General features: G+C 39.0%; 2 protein-coding genes across 3 annotated transcripts in view; one reads left to right on the top strand and one right to left on the bottom strand.

Moving 5' to 3' along the window:
- LOC141008454 (anoctamin-4-like) overlaps positions 1-20,300 on the top strand; it is a 56,429-nt gene that overhangs the window by 32,393 nt on the left and 3,736 nt on the right. The window contains exons 16-28 of the mRNA XM_073480829.1: positions 7,914-7,996; positions 10,044-10,184; positions 10,419-10,583; positions 10,800-10,836; positions 11,020-11,131; positions 13,062-13,119; positions 15,203-15,300; positions 15,479-15,621; positions 17,353-17,505; positions 17,606-17,753; positions 17,851-17,970; positions 18,509-18,614; positions 20,010-20,216. Of these exons, the coding sequence (XP_073336930.1) occupies positions 7,914-7,996; positions 10,044-10,184; positions 10,419-10,583; positions 10,800-10,836; positions 11,020-11,131; positions 13,062-13,119; positions 15,203-15,300; positions 15,479-15,621; positions 17,353-17,505; positions 17,606-17,753; positions 17,851-17,970; positions 18,509-18,614; positions 20,010-20,204 (1,559 nt within the window). The 3' untranslated portion in view covers positions 20,205-20,216. The remainder of the gene's footprint in view (positions 1-7,913; positions 7,997-10,043; positions 10,185-10,418; positions 10,584-10,799; positions 10,837-11,019; positions 11,132-13,061; positions 13,120-15,202; positions 15,301-15,478; positions 15,622-17,352; positions 17,506-17,605; positions 17,754-17,850; positions 17,971-18,508; positions 18,615-20,009; positions 20,217-20,300) is intronic.
- On the bottom strand, positions 128-6,232 carry LOC141008567 (uncharacterized). Of its 2 annotated transcripts, XM_073480999.1 has the most exons (5): positions 6,137-6,232; positions 5,878-6,055; positions 2,146-2,247; positions 906-1,049; positions 128-471 (listed from the first exon to the last, which is right to left on the bottom strand). In XM_073480999.1, exons 3-5 carry the CDS (start codon positions 2,234-2,236, stop codon positions 305-307), a joined length of 402 nt encoding a protein of 133 aa, XP_073337100.1. In that variant the 5' UTR covers positions 2,237-2,247; positions 5,878-6,055; positions 6,137-6,232; the 3' UTR covers positions 128-304. The 2 variants fall into 2 exon arrangements, with proteins under 2 accessions (XP_073337100.1, XP_073337099.1); XM_073480998.1 differs by lacking the exon at positions 6,137-6,232 and having other exon boundaries at positions 5,878-6,130.

Here is a 20,300-nt window from a genome sequence, read left to right on the forward strand (position 1 = left end):
CCGAAAGACGCTAAAATGCACTTTAGAAGCGACTGTGTTTGCTCAACTGGATGATAATCCTCTGTGGTTTCATCAATATGATCAACACCTTTCACATTACACACAGTCTCTTGATCCATTGTTCATATAAAATGTATTATTTCAGTTTATTTTTCATTGAAATGATGCAAAAATATTGGAAATCTCAAAAAATAAAACTATTATTCCTCGGTTAAAAACTACACATTACAGTGTTGCATATAGATTGTACACAGTTTCAAATTTTTTCCTACACATTTCATGTACTTTTGGTCGACACAACTTGTCAATTCTGAACGAGGTCCCAGGGTATAGAAGGTGCAAACAGAGAGTGTTTAATGGGTTCATATTGTTCAGCTGCTGCAGGCGTGGCGGGGGATGGAGCAGCAGGAGCAGCAGCGTTACAGAGCTGATAGCTGGCCTGTTTGTAAATGTCAGGGTGGCAGGATGAGGCTGAGGAACACAAAAGAAAGGAACAAATATCAAAAACACTGTGAGCTGTAAAAAACTACCTGACTAAATATGCTTATTTGGCACAATTGAACTTAAGAAGGTGACTGAAAGGCCGATTTTAAATCGAAGCAGATGAAAAACCAAAACCTAAACATGTTCAATCAGACTAATATGGGAGCAAAATATGCTACAAATTTAGACCTGTAGGCATGAAATATGTAGTTCATATCTGTTACAAGTATTTGCAGTTACAATGAAACTTTAACAGGAGAGTTTTCATTATAAAAACACATATTTTCTATCTTTTATAGCTAGTCCCTCCCGTGGATGTTATCATATCCGTCGTATTGATATTAAATATTGTATACATTTCTGCAAGTGTTTGATCAAATGATCAGCGTTGAAACTTTATTGTCCGCAGACTAAATGCTCACCGATGAGTTTCTTAACGGCATCTGGGTGTTTGAGAGCCTCTCGTACTCTGTTGTCCAGTCTCAGAAATCTCAGCATGAAGAACAGAGCCAAACACAGCTGCAGGGCAAAGGTCAACACACCCAGCACGATGATGGTGTTGTTAACTGTTGAGGGTAAAGAAGAGGGAAAGATGTGGCGTAGTGCAGAGGTGAGACACGCGGCCAGGACACGTGCATTTCAACTTAAAGTGCATGTAATCATTGTGCTACCAAATACTTTACTACAAGGAACTCAACCTAAGTGCCATCAGACATTTGAACCTTTTCTGGAGTTGTTATGTAACCAAAAGCTTCTAATCTACGGTACTTAAATCAAAGAGAGGACATGTTAGAGTTGTTTAATTCATGGACAGTAAGTGATGTGCCGTTATACCTACTAATGAAAGCAGTGTAGGCCCTGTTGCATTAGTGTGTGTTAATAATTCATACACTCAGACATATTCAGACAATGTTCTCACCACAGTGGAAACCATATCAGTTTCACCCTTATGAATATTTAATGGTGACTTGCAGGTATAGTGACACGAATATCAAGTCAAGGCAGGAGTAAAGAATGAATGAAATGTAAAGCAAAAAGAAATTAAAGGATCACTTTACCCAGAATTGAAACTTCAGTCATTATCTCCTCCAGCCCCATGCTGATTGAAATTCAGGTGAAATGACATAATCCACAAAACATTTCTGGAGCTTCACAGCAAAACAGCACTGGATCATTCTCCTAAACAACTGAAGCAGCTGGGGACTTGTTTTAAAATGTATAACCGCTCGTACCGCTCATCCAGTGTAATCCAAATCTCTTGAAATTGAAAAGACGTTTTTTTACACTCTAAACATGCGGCCGAGCTTATGCAACCACTTCAGACCCCTAACTCTTTGATATTTGCAGCTACGGCGAAGATTTGAGGTGAAAAAAGTGTTTAAATAAAGTATTTTTAAATCAATTTGGGATCCTGGGGCTTCCAGAAACTCAGTCCCCATCTGCTCAAGTTGTTAAGGAGAATGTAGCAACTCTGTTTTGCTGTGACTGCAAAACTTCACAAGTTTCCATTGGCATGAAGCAGGTAATGACTTAATTTTCATTTCTGGGTGAACTTATCCTTTAAGGAATTACTTGTAAAAGTTGCTAAAATCTTTGTTTGACAAAGAAATCACACCATTTTGACTACTAGGAATCTATATTTCATTGGAGATTTTACAGTACCAGCTGATGACACCTGCGGCGTCGACTCCAAGTGGATGACCTCTGGCTGAGAGGAGCCCAGGGTCAGGTTCTGGTTCTGGAGGAATCCCATCAGATATGTCACTGACGTTGAAAAACAAAGCCATGTGAAAAATAGCCTTTTAACACTTTTCCTGCATTGTACTAATTCAAGTGAACAGATAGACAGGGTCAGTTTTCACAAAATCAGAACCCCAAAGGCATTTTGTGAATATTTATAATATACAACATTTCTAGGGGTATTAAGGGGTGCTGAATCCAAATCTGCTGTATATGAAGCTCAAAAATGCCCCAAAATGCCTCACAATTTGAGAAATCCAACATGGCCGCCACCGCCAGGCTGAAATCTATTTTTCAGTGTATCTTTTTGACTAAACAAGGTAAAAACATGAATTAAATGTGCTTTTGTAGGTTTTCCTACATGAGCAATCTGATGGCATATTCAGATTTGAGATGTAATGTGAAGAAACTGCTTAGATATTGCAAAAATAGTTGTTTAGTGAATAACTACTCAGCTATTATTTTTATCAGGCTTATCAGGCTTATTTACTTTGTATTTTGTTTTGAGGTCAAATGTGCTGTAATGGAACCCTGGTCATCCCCAATATCACCCCACCCCACCCACAAAGTACATATCTTCTTGACTATGCAAGGTACAAACTTGAATTAAATGTGTTTTCACAGGTTTTCAAACATCCTGTCCTGATTTAGATCAAATGTCAATAATCAGCTTGAAAGTCATACAATAGGGGAACAGGTGGTCATTAGTGATAAATAAGTTGTCAATCAAATAAGAACAAAACGCAGGATGAGCCATAGGTCATGGTTTTATCCATTACAGTGACTTTATTCTTAATGCCAACTCTTTCAGTTTGCTTTTAATCTTTTGTTTTGATGTGCTGTACATTATATGTCGGACCCCAGGAAGAATAGCTGCAGTTTTGATGCAGCTTATGGGTATCCAAATAAAACAATAAACAGTTTATTCACAGTCTTCTTCCGTGTTCTGGCAAGTGTTGTCATGTTTCCTGCAGTTGCATGCTTCCATACATTCCATGTGACTCTTTCTGAATAGAATAGAATAGAGTAGAATAGAATAGAATAGAAAGATTACAAACAGTACAGGTACATTGGAATACATTTTAGTTATCCTTACTCTTATTTTGTTTCTGTGTTACTTTTTTCCTCAGTTAGAGGTTCACAATTATCAGGTTATGGGTTCAACAATCTGTTAATAAGTAGTAGTGTGCAGTCTAGCAGGCTGATATTATCTACCAGTCCATCATATTTGTACAATCTTGTACACATTGCTCAACATCAGATAATCCCCTATAACACATACCTGCAGCTGCAGCGTTGGCTGAGGCATCCCTTGGTACACCCACAGACAGTAGCCGCGGAAGGACAGTTAGTGCTGCGGCTACTGTCTCTGCCACCCATGCCTAAAGCCTGCAGGGAGTTCATTTAATGTGGGTGTACCAAGGGATGCCTCAGCCAACGCTGCAGCTGCAGGTATGTGTTATAGGGGATTATCTGATGTTGAGCAATGTGTACAAGATTGTACAAATATGATGGACTGGTAGATAATATCAGCCTGCTAGACTGCACACTACTACTTATTAACAGATTGTTGAACCCATAACCTGATAATTGTGAACCTCTAACTGAGGAAAAAAGTAACACAGAAACAAAATAAGAGTAAGGATAACTAAAATGTATTCCAATGTACCTGTACTGTTTGTAATCTTTCTATTCAATTCTATTCTATCCTACTCTATTCTATTCTATTCTATTCTATTCTATTCTATTCTATTCTATTCTATTCAGAAAGAGTCACATGGAATGTATGGAAGCATGCAACTGCAGGAAACATGACAACACTTGCCAGAACACGGAAGAAGACTGTGAATAAACTGTTTATTGTTTTATTTGGATACCCATTAGCTGCATCAAAACTGCAGCTATTCTTCCTGGGGTCCGACATATAATGTACAGCACATCAAAACAAAAGATTAAAAGCAAACTGAAAGAGTTGGCATTAAGAATAAAGTCACTGTAATGGATAAAACCATGACCTATGGATCATCCTGCATTTTGTTCTTATTTGATTGACAACTTATTTATCACTAATGACCACCTTTCCCCCTATTGTATGACTTTCAAGCTGATTATTGACATTTGATCTAAATCAGGACAGGATGTTAAATTCCCCATGTTTGAAAACCTGTGAAAACACATTTAATTCAAGTTTGTACCTTGCATAGTCAAGAAGATATGTACTTTGTGGGTACAGCACATTTGACCTCAAAACAAAATACAAAGTAAATAAGCCTGATAAGCCTGATAAAAATAATAGCTGAGTAGTTATTCACTAAACAACTATTTTTGCAATATCTAAGCAGTTTCTTCACATTTCATCTCAAATCTGAATATGCCATCAGATTGCTCATGTAGGAAAACCTACAAAAGCACATTTAATTCATGTTTTTAACTTGTTTAGTCAAAAAGATACACTGAAAAAAAGATTTCAGCCTGGCGGTGGCGGCCATGTTGGATTTCTCAAATTTTGAGGCATTTTGGGGCATTTTTGAGCTTCATATACAGCAGATTTGGATTCAGCACCCCTTAATACCCCTAGAAATGTTGTATATTATACATATTCACAAAATGCCTCCACCACTTTAAATAAGCACATTTTCAGAAATTCTGCCTAGACTAAGACCAAAATCCATGTCATGTATTTATAGCTGTTACGTATAATTTAAAGGTGCACCATGTAAGAATTTTAGTAATAGAATAATAATTGTGAGGTTATGACATCTATGTATTCTGTTGAAGAGATAACTATTGAAGTTATCATGCTAACCAGCTAGCCCTGGCCCGTCCTGGTGCAGAGCTCCTGTGCTAGCGGTGTAAACACAACCCCCCTGGTGCTTCCAGCTCCCAGTCCGGACCGCTAGCTGCACGACTACCCAAGCTAACCGGCTAACTGCAGCTACAGTTAGCAGCAGAAATTATGCATTTGATGTTTGTAGCAGAACAGGCGTTACAATATTTTTAGAAAGATGTTGTTTTAAACACCATTTTATAATGTCAGCGTGCTCTCAGATGTTTATTGTAGGGTGTTAAGGTCTACCTCTTATCTCATCTGCAAACTAACTTTAACGCACAGCACAGTGCAACGTGCTGAGTCATCAGCCTATTGAAATGCGAGTTTGAAAGGATCTTTGTTTGCACAAGCGTTAAAAAGCATCATATAAATTTTAAGTAAAAAGGACAGAAATAGTTTCGACGATGACAGACTTAAGACATTTTTTTTTCTTTTTTAAAACATGAGACAAAACATGAAGCTGTATGGGTGCATTAAAAACCTGAGAGCAATTAAAGAAATGAGTTTGTTAAAAGAAGTGCATACAGCTGAGTAAAATATTAAACAAGCTATATGTATGCTTATAAAAACACATAATACATGACTCATATGGAAATCTGATTGAAAACATGCCAAAATGATATGAAGGTTTTGTACAGAGCACCAGAATCCTGGTGGAGAATGTTCCTCTGTGAAGAGCAAAGTGGAAGATTGAACTGTTTTCACAGCTGCACACATTGCCAAAGCTCAGTCCATGTCTGCACATACTTACATAATATTCCAGTTAAATGTTATTATATCCCCTTTGGAGAGAAGTCTAATAGAAATTCTAGTAACGTACTGACCTTACAGTCACTGCTTCTCCGTGTTGGAAGTTGCTGTTGCCGCTGCTGTCCAAATGAATATATTTCTGGGTTCGACTGCTGCAGAGAACCAGCTCAAATCCCTTCATTAAGGATCCTCAGAAGTGTGCTCCCCTGCCGGCTTCACATGGGAAGCCGTGCCCTTCTCAGACAGCTGAGCCTTGACATTCAAAAAACGTTCAATAGGAATGTGGACGTGAAAGAGAAAAACAAACAACAAGAATTGGTTTGGAATTCTTACGATGAAAGCTTATGATCGGTGTGAGCGGAGCTTCGGTTGTCAGTGGAGAGGCTGGTAAACAGGCGCAATAAGTAAGCTATCCACAGGACTTTGTTCCACGCACTGTGTCTGAGGGCAACCTCTCCATGAGGTAATGAGTGAGTGTCATTGTAAACACTGAAGTCAGACACTATTTTGGCACTTTGCAGAGGAACAATGTCAACACAGTTTGATCATCTCAACATCAAACAAGCGAGTCATTGAGGATTGAGCCAATCACATGGGGTGATAACAGGGCCCCCCTTCTTCATGGATAATTACATTACTCAGATTAAAGGAACAGTTCCCTCAAAAATTAAATTTCAGTCATTATCTACCCTCTAGAAAAGAATAACCAGGATTGTTTTAGCCTGATAACAGCATGTTAGCATGAATTAGTTTGACCTTTTGGTCACATGAGGGATTTTGGTTCTTGTTCCCCAAATGTCCAATTTAGATGAAAATGTATGTGTAACACTGGCACTGACTGATTTAGTTCTTTTAGGTTTGCCTGTTGCACAATGACACAGTGTATGGCTTTTGTCATGTTTCAAAAAAGAAATGACTTTTAGTTTTATCCGCAGGTGCACCTGCTACTACAGGCTGTGACAAATTATGTAGTTTAGCATAAGGCACTACCACACTACTTTTTGTGACCTACAATGGACTGCAGAGTATATAACCATCATTAAATACTTCATTCTTATAACACGTTTCTTTAAAAGGTACAGAAAATGAAAAAACAGCATATAAAGAACCAGCAAAAAAACATTAAAAAAAATACTGGATTGTAAAAAAAGTTAAAAAAATAATAATAATTATAATAATAATACTAATATGGCAAGAGTGGGATGATAAAAACCCAGCAACATTTTAAATATCTGTAAACACTTTCCCATAAAATAAAGTTTTAAGACTGATCTCACCTTTGGTCACAAGTCAGGATCGAGCAACGTCATCCACAGATCGCTGATAAAACTTGGAGCAATGCCAGTTACACTTTAGACGCTGAGAATTTTAAAATGAACGCATAACAGAACAAGCAAAGCTGTGAGCTCATACTTCTTGTTGCATGTTAAAATTCGGGCAGCTCCTTCAGTTCAAATATTTGCTGAAAACAAACGAGTGGTGGGCCTAAAGGGAAAATCAATACAACTGTTTAACTTTAAAACGTTTGACTTTAAACGTATTTAAATCTGAAGGAGACAAAAAATATTGGATTGTACTCATTACTCATTGCTGTCATCAACACCATTTCCAGCAACAGCAGGCAGCTGTTATCAACATACAAGCTCAAACCTACTGTACACTACCTGCCCACTACCAAATGGCAGACAGACAGAGGAAGCCATTAGCTACTCAACATCCAAGATGTTTCCTCAGGGGCTGGCGGAGAGGAAAAACAGGCCAAAATAAGGAAGAGGAGCTGTTTGTTTATGTGTTCCACATAACAACTCTATAAGATGATAATATGTCAATGATGTGTTGTTCACAGATCGTTCCACTGCCCCCAAGTGGCCAGAAGAAATCCTTAAAACAACAGGGAGGCAGCAAGAATTTGATTTAGTGTTTAAAAGGTCTGATAAAGTAAACTTACGGAAAAATAGAATATTTGACTCCCAATCATATTGTGTTTTACCGTGAAGGTAATATCAGACTTTATGAGGAGTACCATCAAACACATTGTGATTAACACTGGTTTTACTGTTTTCACTGACAGAAACAGTCATATTAAACACCTGACGCTGTTGTATTCCAGCAACAGTCTTCCTGGAGTTCTGGAAGAGGCGCCGAGCTGTCCTCGCATACGACTGGGACCTCATCGACTGGGAGGAAGAGGAGGTGAAGTACTTTTAATCTGCTCCCTTTCAGACAGAATGAATGTCGTGAGTGAATATACAAAATTGCTGCCGTTAACGTGTCTATTTTGAGAGAGTTTATAATTTGATTATCTAGGTTGTTGCTCTTTGGCTTCACCCAGAGAGATTTCAAGCCAAAAAATGGCAACATTTCAGCCTTCACAGCAGCTCTGCCCTTTAGAAATGTTCGCCTATAGTGCTTTTTTCGGTCTATGCCAGTCTGCAGGCTTACATTTAAAAAAGGGGGGAAACGTTTTACTGAGCGCCTGCACCAGGGGAGCCTGTCTCTGTCTGAGTTATGACTCAGTGAAAATGTACAATTTTAACACTTGTACAATGGAAGCTCTTACGAACTCAGACCCCTACACAGTTGTGTTATTAACATTTGGTTCTATCAGACATTATTGTGGGTTCAGAATGTTCTCGCCTGTCTTACGTATCAATCTCCAACCCTCGTCTGTCAGTCAGTCAGTCAAACTGGTAAATGTGCCCTTTGAAAGGCTACTGTTAGTGGGTGTGAAGTGACTCAGAGTCTCAGTCTGCTTTGTACAGAACTAAGACAAGACAGATAATAAACTCTTTGACTCCTCTCATCAAAAGCTTCCAGATATAACTGTGGCTAACTGCACAATTGAAGCGGGGGCTTGGTTATAAACAGTGGTGTCACTGACACCACTGTCCACGTGAATATGCTTAGCTTGATGCTAAACCCAAAAAACATGTACCCAAAAATAATTATTCATATCTGTGCATGTTCAGTACATTCCCTCGCCAACTATGTTCTGAGCACCATCCTCGAAAAGAAGAATGTTTATTAATGTATGGACTCCCAAAGTGTTCAATTTTAATTATACACGTGAGACATTATGAAATACATTGTCACACGAATAAAGTAAAATACAGATATGAACAGAGAATGTGAAATTACTGAATAAAGTGTAAAAACTCAACTTTATTTTAGTACAGAGAATATCATTTTTATATTCCATATGCCGTCTTTCAGAAGTCATTTTATCACACAGAATTTCCCCCAATGACACATTTATTTCATATTCTCATAAAGTCACCTTTGATTGTTACCACCAATCATTGCCCCCGTGCATAAAACTACTAATACATTTAGCCAGTTAGCTCCTATTAGCGAGGGCAACATGTGGTGCACAGAAACAATATGCAACCTCTCTCTTTACAAAGTAAAACGACAATGTTAACACCTGTTGCTAGCTGGTGAGTTCCCTTGGCAGTGTTGTATTTGTGCCTTATCTTTTCGTGTGGTCACTCCCGCTAACAGAAACTAGCTAGTTAGATTGTAGTTAGATGTTATTTTTTTATAATTTACTTTTAGAAAGCCCTTATTGGTGGAAAGGGTAATAAGATATGTAAAAATGTAACACTGCTGGATGGCAAAGGGCAAGAACTGATTAAAACTCTACTGTCACTATGAAAGTTTTCGATTAAAGAATAACAATGAATTCAAGTTTACATTTGAAAAAGTATACATTGTCAATGTATATTAAAGGGAAATAATGATAAAATGACAATTCATTAGAAATTAATTAAATGTACTGGCTCCTTTATATATTCTACTCTCATCTATTGATACGATTATTGTATAACGTCTTCTACTATGTAATTAATATGGAATAAATGAGCTCAGATCATTAAATTATACCAAATCTATAAATTCTTTGTAGTACTTTTTAAGCATTTTTTTCCTCAGAGAGGGGAAATTAACTCCGCCTATGCCCATGTAAGGAAACTGACGAAGCTGTACTTGATTGATAAGTCAGGAAATAAAATACAGTACATGCACACTTACTGTATGTGCTGTATTTTAGCCATTCGTATGTATAATTTAAAGTTTTGACACTGGTGTTGGGTCTTCTTCTTTCTCTTGTACACTGCTTTTAACGCTACTGCAAATGGAATACATCATTTATTTCACATTGTCTGTGTGTATATAGAAATTTAGCAAGCATCTCACATTTACTGGTAGAGTTTGCTTACATATCTTGTCCTCTCTCTTCCAGGAGGAAATACGCCCCCAGTTTGAGGCCAAATACTCCAAGAAGGAGAGGATGAATCCTATATCTGGGAAGCCTGAGCCTTACCAGGCCTTCACTGACAAATACAGCCGCCTCGTCGTCTCAACATCTGGGATCTTCTTCATGGTGAGTTTGTAGGGAAATAAGTAAACTAGCAGGTGTCACCTTCTTATGTACCCTTAGAATCTTTATTTACAGTATTTTTTTAAATGGAAAGTCTTGCCACCATCTTTTATTATTGTAGATTTCAGTTATTCTTCTGAATATGGCTTTTATAGCAGTATATCATGCGGTAAGAGCAATGTTAAGTTAGTTGTTAATGAACTAATGGTATTTTTGCGTGTCACCATGATGTCACAGATCCTGGTGGTGATCGCCGCTGTGTTCGGCATCGTCATCTACCGCGTGATCACCGTCAGCACCTTCGCCGCCTTTGGCTGGGCTCTCATCAGGAACAACTCTCAGGTGGCGACCACGGGGACGGCAGTCTGCATCAACTTCTGCATCATCATGCTGCTCAACGTGGTGAGTGCCTGCTGTCCATCAGCAATAATGGTGCAGAGATGAGGCGGTACATAAAAAGTGATCATCAGATTTGACGCTTTTGCCATTTGTACATGTAAATACTAAATGTACAGGCTTTTTATAGGTCGTTGTTAAGCAATAATAAAAAAATCTACAATCAATTTAACTTCTTCCCTAACTAATGGCCAACATTGTATTTTTTTTATTTTTTTTTAGCTGTATGAAAAAGTTGCTCTTCTTCTCACTAATTTAGGTAAGTTGATTGCAGATCTAATATTTTTTGAGGCTGAAGGGTGTTTATGGTTTAGTGGTTTAGTCTTTACTAACAGTGCATCATGTCTGCATGCCTTTGTGAAGGAACTGTGTGGCTCCAGAATCTGTAACCTACTGTATTAGTGTATCTCAGCGTTCCTCCTTTCTCTCTGTGCCCCCACAGAACAGCCGAGGACAGAGTCAGAGTGGGAGAACAGCTTCACCCTCAAGATGTTCCTGTTTCAGTTTGTCAATCTCAACAGCTCAACTTTCTACATCGCCTTCTTTCTGGGAAGGTGAGGAAGTCACAAAGGATTCACAGGAAAGGCAGTGCAGCATGTGTCGCTGCAGAAGTGACGCATTCGTACATTTAGTTTATCACTTTTCTTTTCAGCCACAATAGATTCATACAGCAACAGTGAAAATAATGTAACCTGTTATACGGGTGATATACAGTTTATTATTATTGTGATATGAGACTATATATTGTTTAGGTTTGGATATCATTATATCGTGATATGACATAAGTGTTGTCTTTTCCTGGTTTTAAAGGCAGCATTACAGTAAAATGATGTCATTTTCTGAACTTACCAGACTATTCTACTTGTTCTAAGACTTGTCTTTGCCTACTTAGTCATCATATCCACATTACTTATGATTATTTATCAAAAAGTTCATTGTGTTAATATTTAATTTAATCAAATATTTAATTTAAGTACCAAAAGTCATACCTACAATGGTATTGCAATATTGATATTGAGGTATTTGGTCAAAATATTGAATATACTGTTGATTTTAGCCCCGTCGTAGCATTTATGAAGTGCTTTTGTGGTGATTTCAAGATATTAAGATATGTATCATTTATCATGATATGGCCTGAAAATATTATTCAAAGGCCATAATGCCCAGCCCTTCCTGTAATATAGTAATAATAATACAATTATAAGATAAAATAAAAAGACAGAGGATTAAGACAGAAATAAAAAACAAACAAAAATAGATAAGAGAAAACCAAATTAATGTAATAGTTACATTACAATTACAAATTATTCATAATTTTAAAAAGATAACAGAATAGAAGATTAAAGCAAATTGGAAGAGATATTTAGAATCTCAACTCCAGAGGGATGTTGTTTGAGAGGATGTATAAACTAAATCTGACAGGTGTTCAGACGGAAAACAACTTACAACAGTAAAAACAATGGCTGTGACGAGGACGTGTTGCTTCATGTGAAACAACACAAGGCGATCCAGGAAGTCCTGTTTGAGGACCAGATCCTTCAATTTGAAGGTTTCCCAGTTGTTAAAACACTGGACAGCAGTTCATAATACTCTGGGACAGGATTTCACAACTCTGGACAAAATTTGGCAACTCTGGAAAGTTATCAGGATGGCAACTATTTATCTTTCTTCACAAAGATTTCCTGAGTGTTCATATTAAACATCTATTGTACAGGTTACAAACAGCCAAGGTTGAGGCTTTAGTAGAGGGGTCATATATGTTATATAATGTTAATATAGTGTGAAACTCTGGGCTGATACTGACACAGATCATTTAAAATAACAATTTGGCAGATAGCTGATGTGTTTTTTTGTTGTTGTTATTTATTCTCCCTTTTGTGCCAGCGGAAAAAATCTTCATTATAAAAATAATAACTGTTTATTATCATTGAGGAGCACAAATTTGATCGTGCAAATGTATGAAAACAATGTCTAATATAACCTTCTTTCACATTAAAAAAGATTCTTAGTCACTTACTTAGATAAGTAATAAGATGTTTTCAGTACTTGCATAGCTCTACAAACTGATGGCAGGGATGTAACGAGACAGTAGCTCATTAATGTGCCCGCGCAGTGTTGATGTGACACAGCAGATAACAACCAGCCGCTGCTATTGATGAATGTCATCTTATTTGCAGATAAGCTGATAGCAGTCAACAAGGCAAATATTGGCTGATGACAATGTTCAGCCGATAAATCAATGCATCCCTAATTTTGGTCGGAGTCCTGGCCTTGTCAAGACGAATGTAACTGAAAAGCTGTACTGTGAAGACTGCTTTACTTGTGGCGACAGTGTATATTGATTTTCCAACAGGAGCTTTTGGTTTGTCAGTATAATATGACTAAACGTCAATATGTTGGACATCTTGATGACCACTGCAAAGTCTGCTGATGCTGAATATTATTAAAGCTGCCACCTGACGTAGTTTTTTCCCTGGTTGACAGGTTTACAGGCCGGCCCGGTGCATATCTCCGCCTCATCAATCGCTGGAAACTGGAAGAAGTGAGTCATTACTTTGCTCTCCCATGGGAGAATAACAGCAAAGCATTATGGATCTAAGTTTTTCTAAATTGGATGCTTAGCTATTATTGTATGCCCACCAGCAGGCATTTAACCCCCAACTGGCAGATGCAGGGAATCAACACACACTGAAGTGGTCTAAGGGGAAAAAAAGAGCCTGAGCAGGCGCTTTTAGGTGCTGAGCTAATGTGCTCCCACTTGTTCCCACGGCTGCTGAAGTGGAAATGGAAAAAACTCTGTATAATGTGACATGTGCAGTACAAGTGCAGCCTCAGTCGGCCTTTTGTGGCAATTTAATGTACCCTAGGCTGTACAGTATTAGGTTTTGTGATGATGAGAGATTACAACTCATAAAGAAATAAGGGCAAACCTGCTGTAGCTGTGACCTCTGCAGCAAATTTCAGCCTCATAGATAGAAAGATGCAGTTGCTATGAGGTGGATACAGCTTCATGGACTAGTGAAGTGATGGGCAGTGCATTGTAGTAGCGCACATCCAAAGACCATTTAATTTAATTTAATGTAATTTAATTTAATCATGTGCTGGATGATGGATTATGAGAACATGTAAAACAACAAGGTACATCCACAATTTAAGAAGGAGAGCGTCACTCAAAACATCACTTGTTTCCAGTATATAAAAGAGTGCAATTATGAAACCTACATCATTTGGATGTATGAAAGGGGCGTGGTTAAAATGTGGGGTCGGGGCAAACTGTCATCAATTATCAAGGAGCTCTGCTCAGTCCAAGTCTAACTAACTGGAGGGGAGTTGCAGGCTTTTATACTCTGTGTGGGAGTGTCCTTACAAAGTCGTTAAGGGCACGTGTGAGCTCTGAGTTTCAGAGTCGTTAGGGCCACTTCATGTGGGTTGCTAGGGCTAGGTGAGCCCAGGTGTGAATGGTTGTTAAGCTGTCTGGGGAGGGAACTCAGTACTGCATTGTAGGTGGGTGATAAGTGGGCACATACAGTTAGTCAGTCAGCTGTCCTTTGGCTCATGACTCAATGTTTCCGCAAAATTTTATGCAAGTCTGTGAATCCATTTAGAAGTTTTTCACCTTTTTTGTTATAATACTTTCCCATTGCTACGCCTTCTTTTAGCCTTTTTGCATTAACACACACACACACCTTCACACACACATTAGACCAAATTTCAGCCTCCTAGGGATAAATTGTGGCTGCCAAAGGGTCTAAGCCATGATTGTAAAACAACTCTGTTCTAAACTCTAAATCAGTGACAAGAAACACAACCAGTACATTACCAGAATAAATGTTAAACATCAGACAGTGTATTTCCTATTGGTATAAAATGGGAAATATGCAGGTTTCTTACATTTCGTACATATGCAGTGAACATACAGTATAGTGCACACTGAATACAGTTTGGCATAGAATTACAGAATAACTGACTAATTCACGTCAAGTCGCCTGTGCCTTGGCCGAAAAAGCTGCACTTGAACAAATTGCAGACACTATAGTCGACAGCCAACTACTGTGTATGTTCTGCATCTGCACAAGAGGAAATACCTTTCCAATCAGCCAGTTGGCTTTAAAAATGCCAACGGTGCAGGACACACTGCAAAAACTATGGCCTCAGCCACTTAGTGACCATCCAGACATTGGTAGACTGCCAACCATCATCGGCCAATGACACACACCCAAAGATCCCCTTAAATTTTCACTTATGTCGTCTGATTGGACCTCTTCTCAGAACTGTGTCACCATGTACAGGCTGAGCTTTATTGAGTTTGTTTTGCATGTATTTGTGTAGGACGATTTATTCTGTTATTGTTCTCATTGGTACATTGATTACATGACATCATAGCTTAACCCGGCTTCTGCCCGATTAGAGGTCTAACCAGCCAGAGTAATTGCGTGTGAGTACAGAGCCGAAAGTAAGTCGCCGTGAGTGATGCTTACAAAACCTGACAGAGCAGTGGTGAGTCCTTGTACGGCAACACACGATGCATCCAGTTTTTGCTTACATTTTAAAAGTGCCATTATTAGCAATGGCTACAGTTTGATTTGACCCTCTCTCTCTGTCTCTGTCTCTCCCTGTTGCTGCAGTGCCATCCCAGTGGCTGTCTCATCGACCTCTGTATGCAGATGGGGATCATCATGGTGCTAAAACAGACCTGGAACAACTTCATGGAGCTCGGCTACCCGTTAGTTGTTTTTTTCTAAATGTCAGACATGCAAAGAAGAAGTATTTAAAGAATAGCTATCAAAAATGAGAAATATCCTCTGTCAGATGTAGTACCAGATGACTGTATTCCCGAATCTAAAATTAGATCCACTTGTTTCTGGACTGAGTCAATCATTTTTCTTCTGTACTTCTGCCAGGCTGATCCAGAACTGGTGGACCCGGCGAAGGCTGAGGAGGGAGCACGGTCCGAAAGCCAAGGCCAGCTTCCCACAGTGGGAGAGGGATTACAACCTACAGCCAATGAATGCCTACGGACTCTTTGATGAATACTTAGAAATGAGTATGTTGCATCTAAAGTGCCATATTTAACATGTTCAGCACATATAGCTTCAATGATTCAAACCCAACCCATTTTAGTGGCGCAGCCTTTAATCTTTGTTATCCCAGATGCACTGCACACTTTAATCTGCTGTAATACAATTTTCTGAACAATCCAAAAAAATGTTTCATTTGGTGACCCGGCAGCTGCAGTGCATGTTATGTAACTGTGACACAGATTTGTTTTGGATTGAATTTTGGGCTTGGAGCCCATCCACGTGCTCACATGTTTATCGTAGCTCTGCACTGTCCAATCAAATCAAACATTTTAACATGGAAACAGGCACACAAGAAAATGTAGAAATGGTTCTTCATTTACATTTGTGACTGAGCTGTACATGACAATATTTGTATGTTAAAGGAACAGTTCACTCAAAAATGAAAATTCAATCATTATCTGCTCGCCCTCATGCTGATGGAAAGTCGGGTGAAGTTTCTTAGACCACAAAACATCTCTGGAGATTCACAGTGAAGCAGCGTTGAAACATTCTCCTCAACAGCTGAAGTAACTGGGGACTTGTTTTAAAGTATGTACAAAACGATATACGTACAGCTTGTCAGGCATAATCCAAATTGATTTGAAAAGATGTTATTTACACCCTTTTTTAAGCCGAAATCTTCACTGTAGCTGCTGAGATAAAAGTATTAGTGCATACACGTCTGAAGTGGGTAAGCTGAGATTTACAAGCCCTTGTAAACTATGTATACTTCGGTGAGTACCTGCTACCCAGAAGCTTGTGTCACACAACAGATTGCTCTGTTGAAGTTGCAGCAGGTGCCTTACGTTACATTTTCTGTTTTATCTATATCTACCCATTGCGGCTTCTTTCAATAGTGCAAATATATAAAAAGATGGTTTGTTCTTGTCCTTGATGTTTCAACAGAGAGAAGCGTTTCTTATCGGTGACTCCCAGACTCCCACTACATGACCTGGAAAGACTACAGCTGTGGCTTGCTAATGTGTTTAGCTTAGCAGCTACAGTGAAGATTTCATCTTGAAAATGGTGTAAATAACGTCTTTTCAAATCAATTTGGGATCTCTTCCCTTCTGGAGCCTTGGATTACACCAGATGGGCTGTAAAGAGCCATTTTAAGTTGTTTTATACATTTTAAAACCAGTCCCCATCTACTTAAGTTGTTTAGGAGAGTGCTGCATCACTGTTTTGCTCCAGAAATGATTTGTGGACTGCGAAATCTCACCTGACTTTCTTTCTGCATGGGAGTGAGCAGATAATGACAGAATTTTCATTTTTGGCGGAACTGTTCCTTTAACGATGGAAATAATGGCGCGGTGAACTCACACAGAATTATCACTCAATTATGCAACATTTTAGCATCTTTCACTCATTGTTTTGGTTTTCCCAGCTTGCAACTGTACTGTTTTGGTCTCCTCTCAGTGCTATCATCAGAGATGTTTTAGACACAGCAGGCAGCTGTCTTCAACAAAAGACAAAGTTTTTTTTCTTTGCAGACAAAGTTAGTGACTATTAGGGCATTAAGCAGCTGATAAAAAAGGAGCTAGAGTACTGGACTTATATTCATTTGGTGTGCAGGAACATGACTAAATAAACGATAATGTTGCTCCATATCTGCTGGTTGTATATATACACAACTGTATGCTAAAATGTTAGCCCTGATGAACATCAACAGGAGCTATGGGACCTAAGGACTGATGGTTTTGTGTTTGTTTCAGTTTTACAGTTTGGCTTCACCACCATCTTTGTGGCAGCGTTCCCTCTGGCTCCTCTGTTAGCGCTGCTCAACAACATCATTGAGATTCGTTTAGACGCCTACAAGTTTGTCACACAGTGGCGACGACCTCTGCCTTCACAAGCCAAAGACATCGGTAAGTAGAGATGGTACATTTACCTTTTGTCTTTTTAAAGTTTGCCTTCCTGTTTTATGTGGTTTTATGTATAAGGTATTTAAAGTGTAACTGTATTTAGGGATCTGGTACGGCATCCTGGACGGCATCGGCATCTTGTCTGTTATCACCAACGCCTTTGTCATCGCTGTTACCTCAGACTTCATCCCTCGCCTTGTTTATGCCTACAAGTACGGACCCTGTGCGGGTCAGGGCCGAGCAGGGGAGGGGTGAGTGATCATTAAACAGTTTGTTTTAGTTCCTTTGTGTCTTTTTACTTCACTCAGTTTATGTAGTGGTGGTTTATTGTGGTTTATTGCTCCTCAGGTGCATGATGGGTTACGTCAACGCCAGTCTCTCAGTATTCCGGGTGTCTGACTTTGAGAAGAGATCAGAGCCCAGGACTACTGGCTCCGAGCTGATCGGAGACGCTGTGAAGTATTGCAGGTTAGTGTGTGTGTGTCTGCACAACCAGCCTTCAGTGCTCATCAAGGATAAAATTGCTAAAATTATTCTGTAATATGTCATCATATGGTTTTTGCTGTGACCGAGCCACAATTAATGTTTTCCTGAGCATCTTTTGAACCAAAAACACAGAGGCATATTACATTTAATAGGACTTGGCTGCAAGCAGTTGTGCAACGCCAGGATGGATTGCATAACCTATTGTTACCGTATGTTAATCCATCATTTTATCAACGATCCCTATTAGCCGATACACAGGCTCTTAGTGAGCTCCAGGTAAAATATAAATCACAATATATCTCAGATATTATCTCAAATCCAGCTTTAACAAGAATGAATAAAACCCCACTGATTTAAAGCAATGTTTTTCTCATTATGTAAAAGCACCTTTCAAGCAACAATTCCGGTATTTAACTGAGGTTTGCTGTATTCTTCCTTCAGTTGTTGAATCACTGACATGAGTAGCCGTCATTAGAGCTGCTCTGTGACGACCTCTGAACTCACCTGTCCGTCTCATCAGGTATCGTGACTACAGGGAGCCTCCGGACTCTGCTGAGCCGTACTCGTACACTCTACAGTTCTGGCACGTCCTGGCAGCCCGGCTTGCATTCATCATTGTATTTGAGGTCAGTGTGTTTTTGATCTTTGACAAGTGACACCAGACAGCAGGCCGGGATGAAGAATGGAGGCCTTGATATTGTTTTATCAATGCGTTTTACCTTTTTGTACCGTACCATCTCCACCAGTGAGTGCCCCTCTACGTCTAACTCAACATGTTGCTTTAATTTGCTTCGCAGCAAATAAAGAGCTCTGCTGATGTTGTTTATTTTCCCCGTCAGTACTTTTATACCCCAGATCCATTTAACTTGATTGATTAATTCCTCCCTAATCTCACAGAACTATTCAACCCCTTGATGTTTAAAAGAATTAGTGAAACAAACAAACTGAGCTTTAATTTGGGATTTTTGCCTCTTAAATCAGATTAATTTAAATTAGTTTTCTTAGAAGTTAGTCATACTTGAACCCACTGCAAGCTCAAAACTTCCTATTTAGATTAGATATTTGATGTAGATTATTAGATTTTTAAGTACTGTGTGTGCAACAGATTTAAAACGACACAGATAAAACAAAAGTGCTAATAAACAGTATATTCTACGGTCATTTTGGATTTTGAGGTGGGGGTTGGTGAAGTGCGTCAGACTTTCCGAGTTAAACTGCAGACTGGGAACTCATAAATTCTGACTTCCCGGTTCAGATGGAATGCACCAATACTGCAGAGTTGATATCAGTGTTGCTGTACCTCCAGACATCAAGTTTATAAAAATAGAAATGAAAACATTTCATGTGTAACACTGTTCCAGTGGAAACTGCCAACTGGGAACTCGTAAATTCTGACTGCCCAGTTCAGATGGAATGCACCAATACTCCAGGTGGAATGGACAGGAAACAGACCCAGTGTAATCACTGTCTGCATTGTACTGATTGAGACTATCCGCGTCGTCCTGGACTTTCTCTCCCTGCCAGATGTGATTGTTGCTGTTAAGCTCATTTTAAAACATAACATGATGATATTAGTTTCTCCTCATTCTCTGTCGTATTGATTCTGACAGAAAACAGTTGCATCATTATAGAGCTAATAACATCTTGCTGCAGCTCTGCTTTGCTGTCCATCTGAGGCCAGTTTACTAACATTCTGAGAATATATTTATTTGACATTATACTTCTATTGAGCGTATCATTACAAGTCATTTTTCTTCAAAAAATAATCCTTATCTTATCTTTAAATTGCTTAGCAGAAGGAAATAAGCTCAAACTGTGTTCATATGTACAAATCAGACTCTCTTGTAAAGCTGGTTGATAAAAATGTTTCTATTAATCGACTGTCTCCATCTCACTGAGAGTGAAAAAGTCTATGTGTTTGGGATTTTCCATCTTATCACCTTGAAGACGCAGCTTAGGTTATTATATTACTATTGTAGGTATGGCTCTGGCATTTGTGATAACACGCTCTGTTTTGGCAGCATATGGTCTTCGCCATCAAGACCCTGATCGCGTATCTGATCCCCGACCTTCCCAAGGACCTGCGAGACAGGATGCGCCGAGAGAAATACCTGATCCAGGAGATGATGTACGAGGCCGAGTTGGAGAGGCTTCAGAAGGAGAAAAACGAGAAGAAGAAGAAGAAGGACAGGGCCCATCACAAGGAATGGCCCTGAACACACCAACTGGTACAGAATCAAAAAACAGTTTGTACACAAAATGATTCAGCTCTGTCGATGACTTGTGTGGGCTTTTATTTATCCTGTTACCAC

The sequence above is a fragment of the Pagrus major genome, chromosome 14, assembly GCF_040436345.1.
Source record: "Pagrus major chromosome 14, Pma_NU_1.0".
In the NCBI taxonomy this organism is placed as follows: domain Eukaryota; kingdom Metazoa; phylum Chordata; class Actinopteri; order Spariformes; family Sparidae; genus Pagrus; species Pagrus major.

What these genes read in the sequence shown, in the direction of transcription:
- LOC141008567 (XM_073480999.1), bottom strand. Translation starts at nt 2,236, where the DNA reads ATGGGATTCCTCCAGAACCAGAACCTGACCCTGGGCTCCTCTCAGCCA. An exon ending in GCCGCAGGTGTCATCAGCTG is followed by an intron (nt 1,050 to 2,145) that starts GTACTGTAAAAT and finishes TACCCTCAACAG; the next exon opens with TTAACAACACCATCATCGTG. An exon ending in TGCCGTTAAGAAACTCATCG is followed by an intron (nt 472 to 905) that starts GTGAGCATTTAG and finishes TGTGTTCCTCAG; the next exon opens with CCTCATCCTGCCACCCTGAC.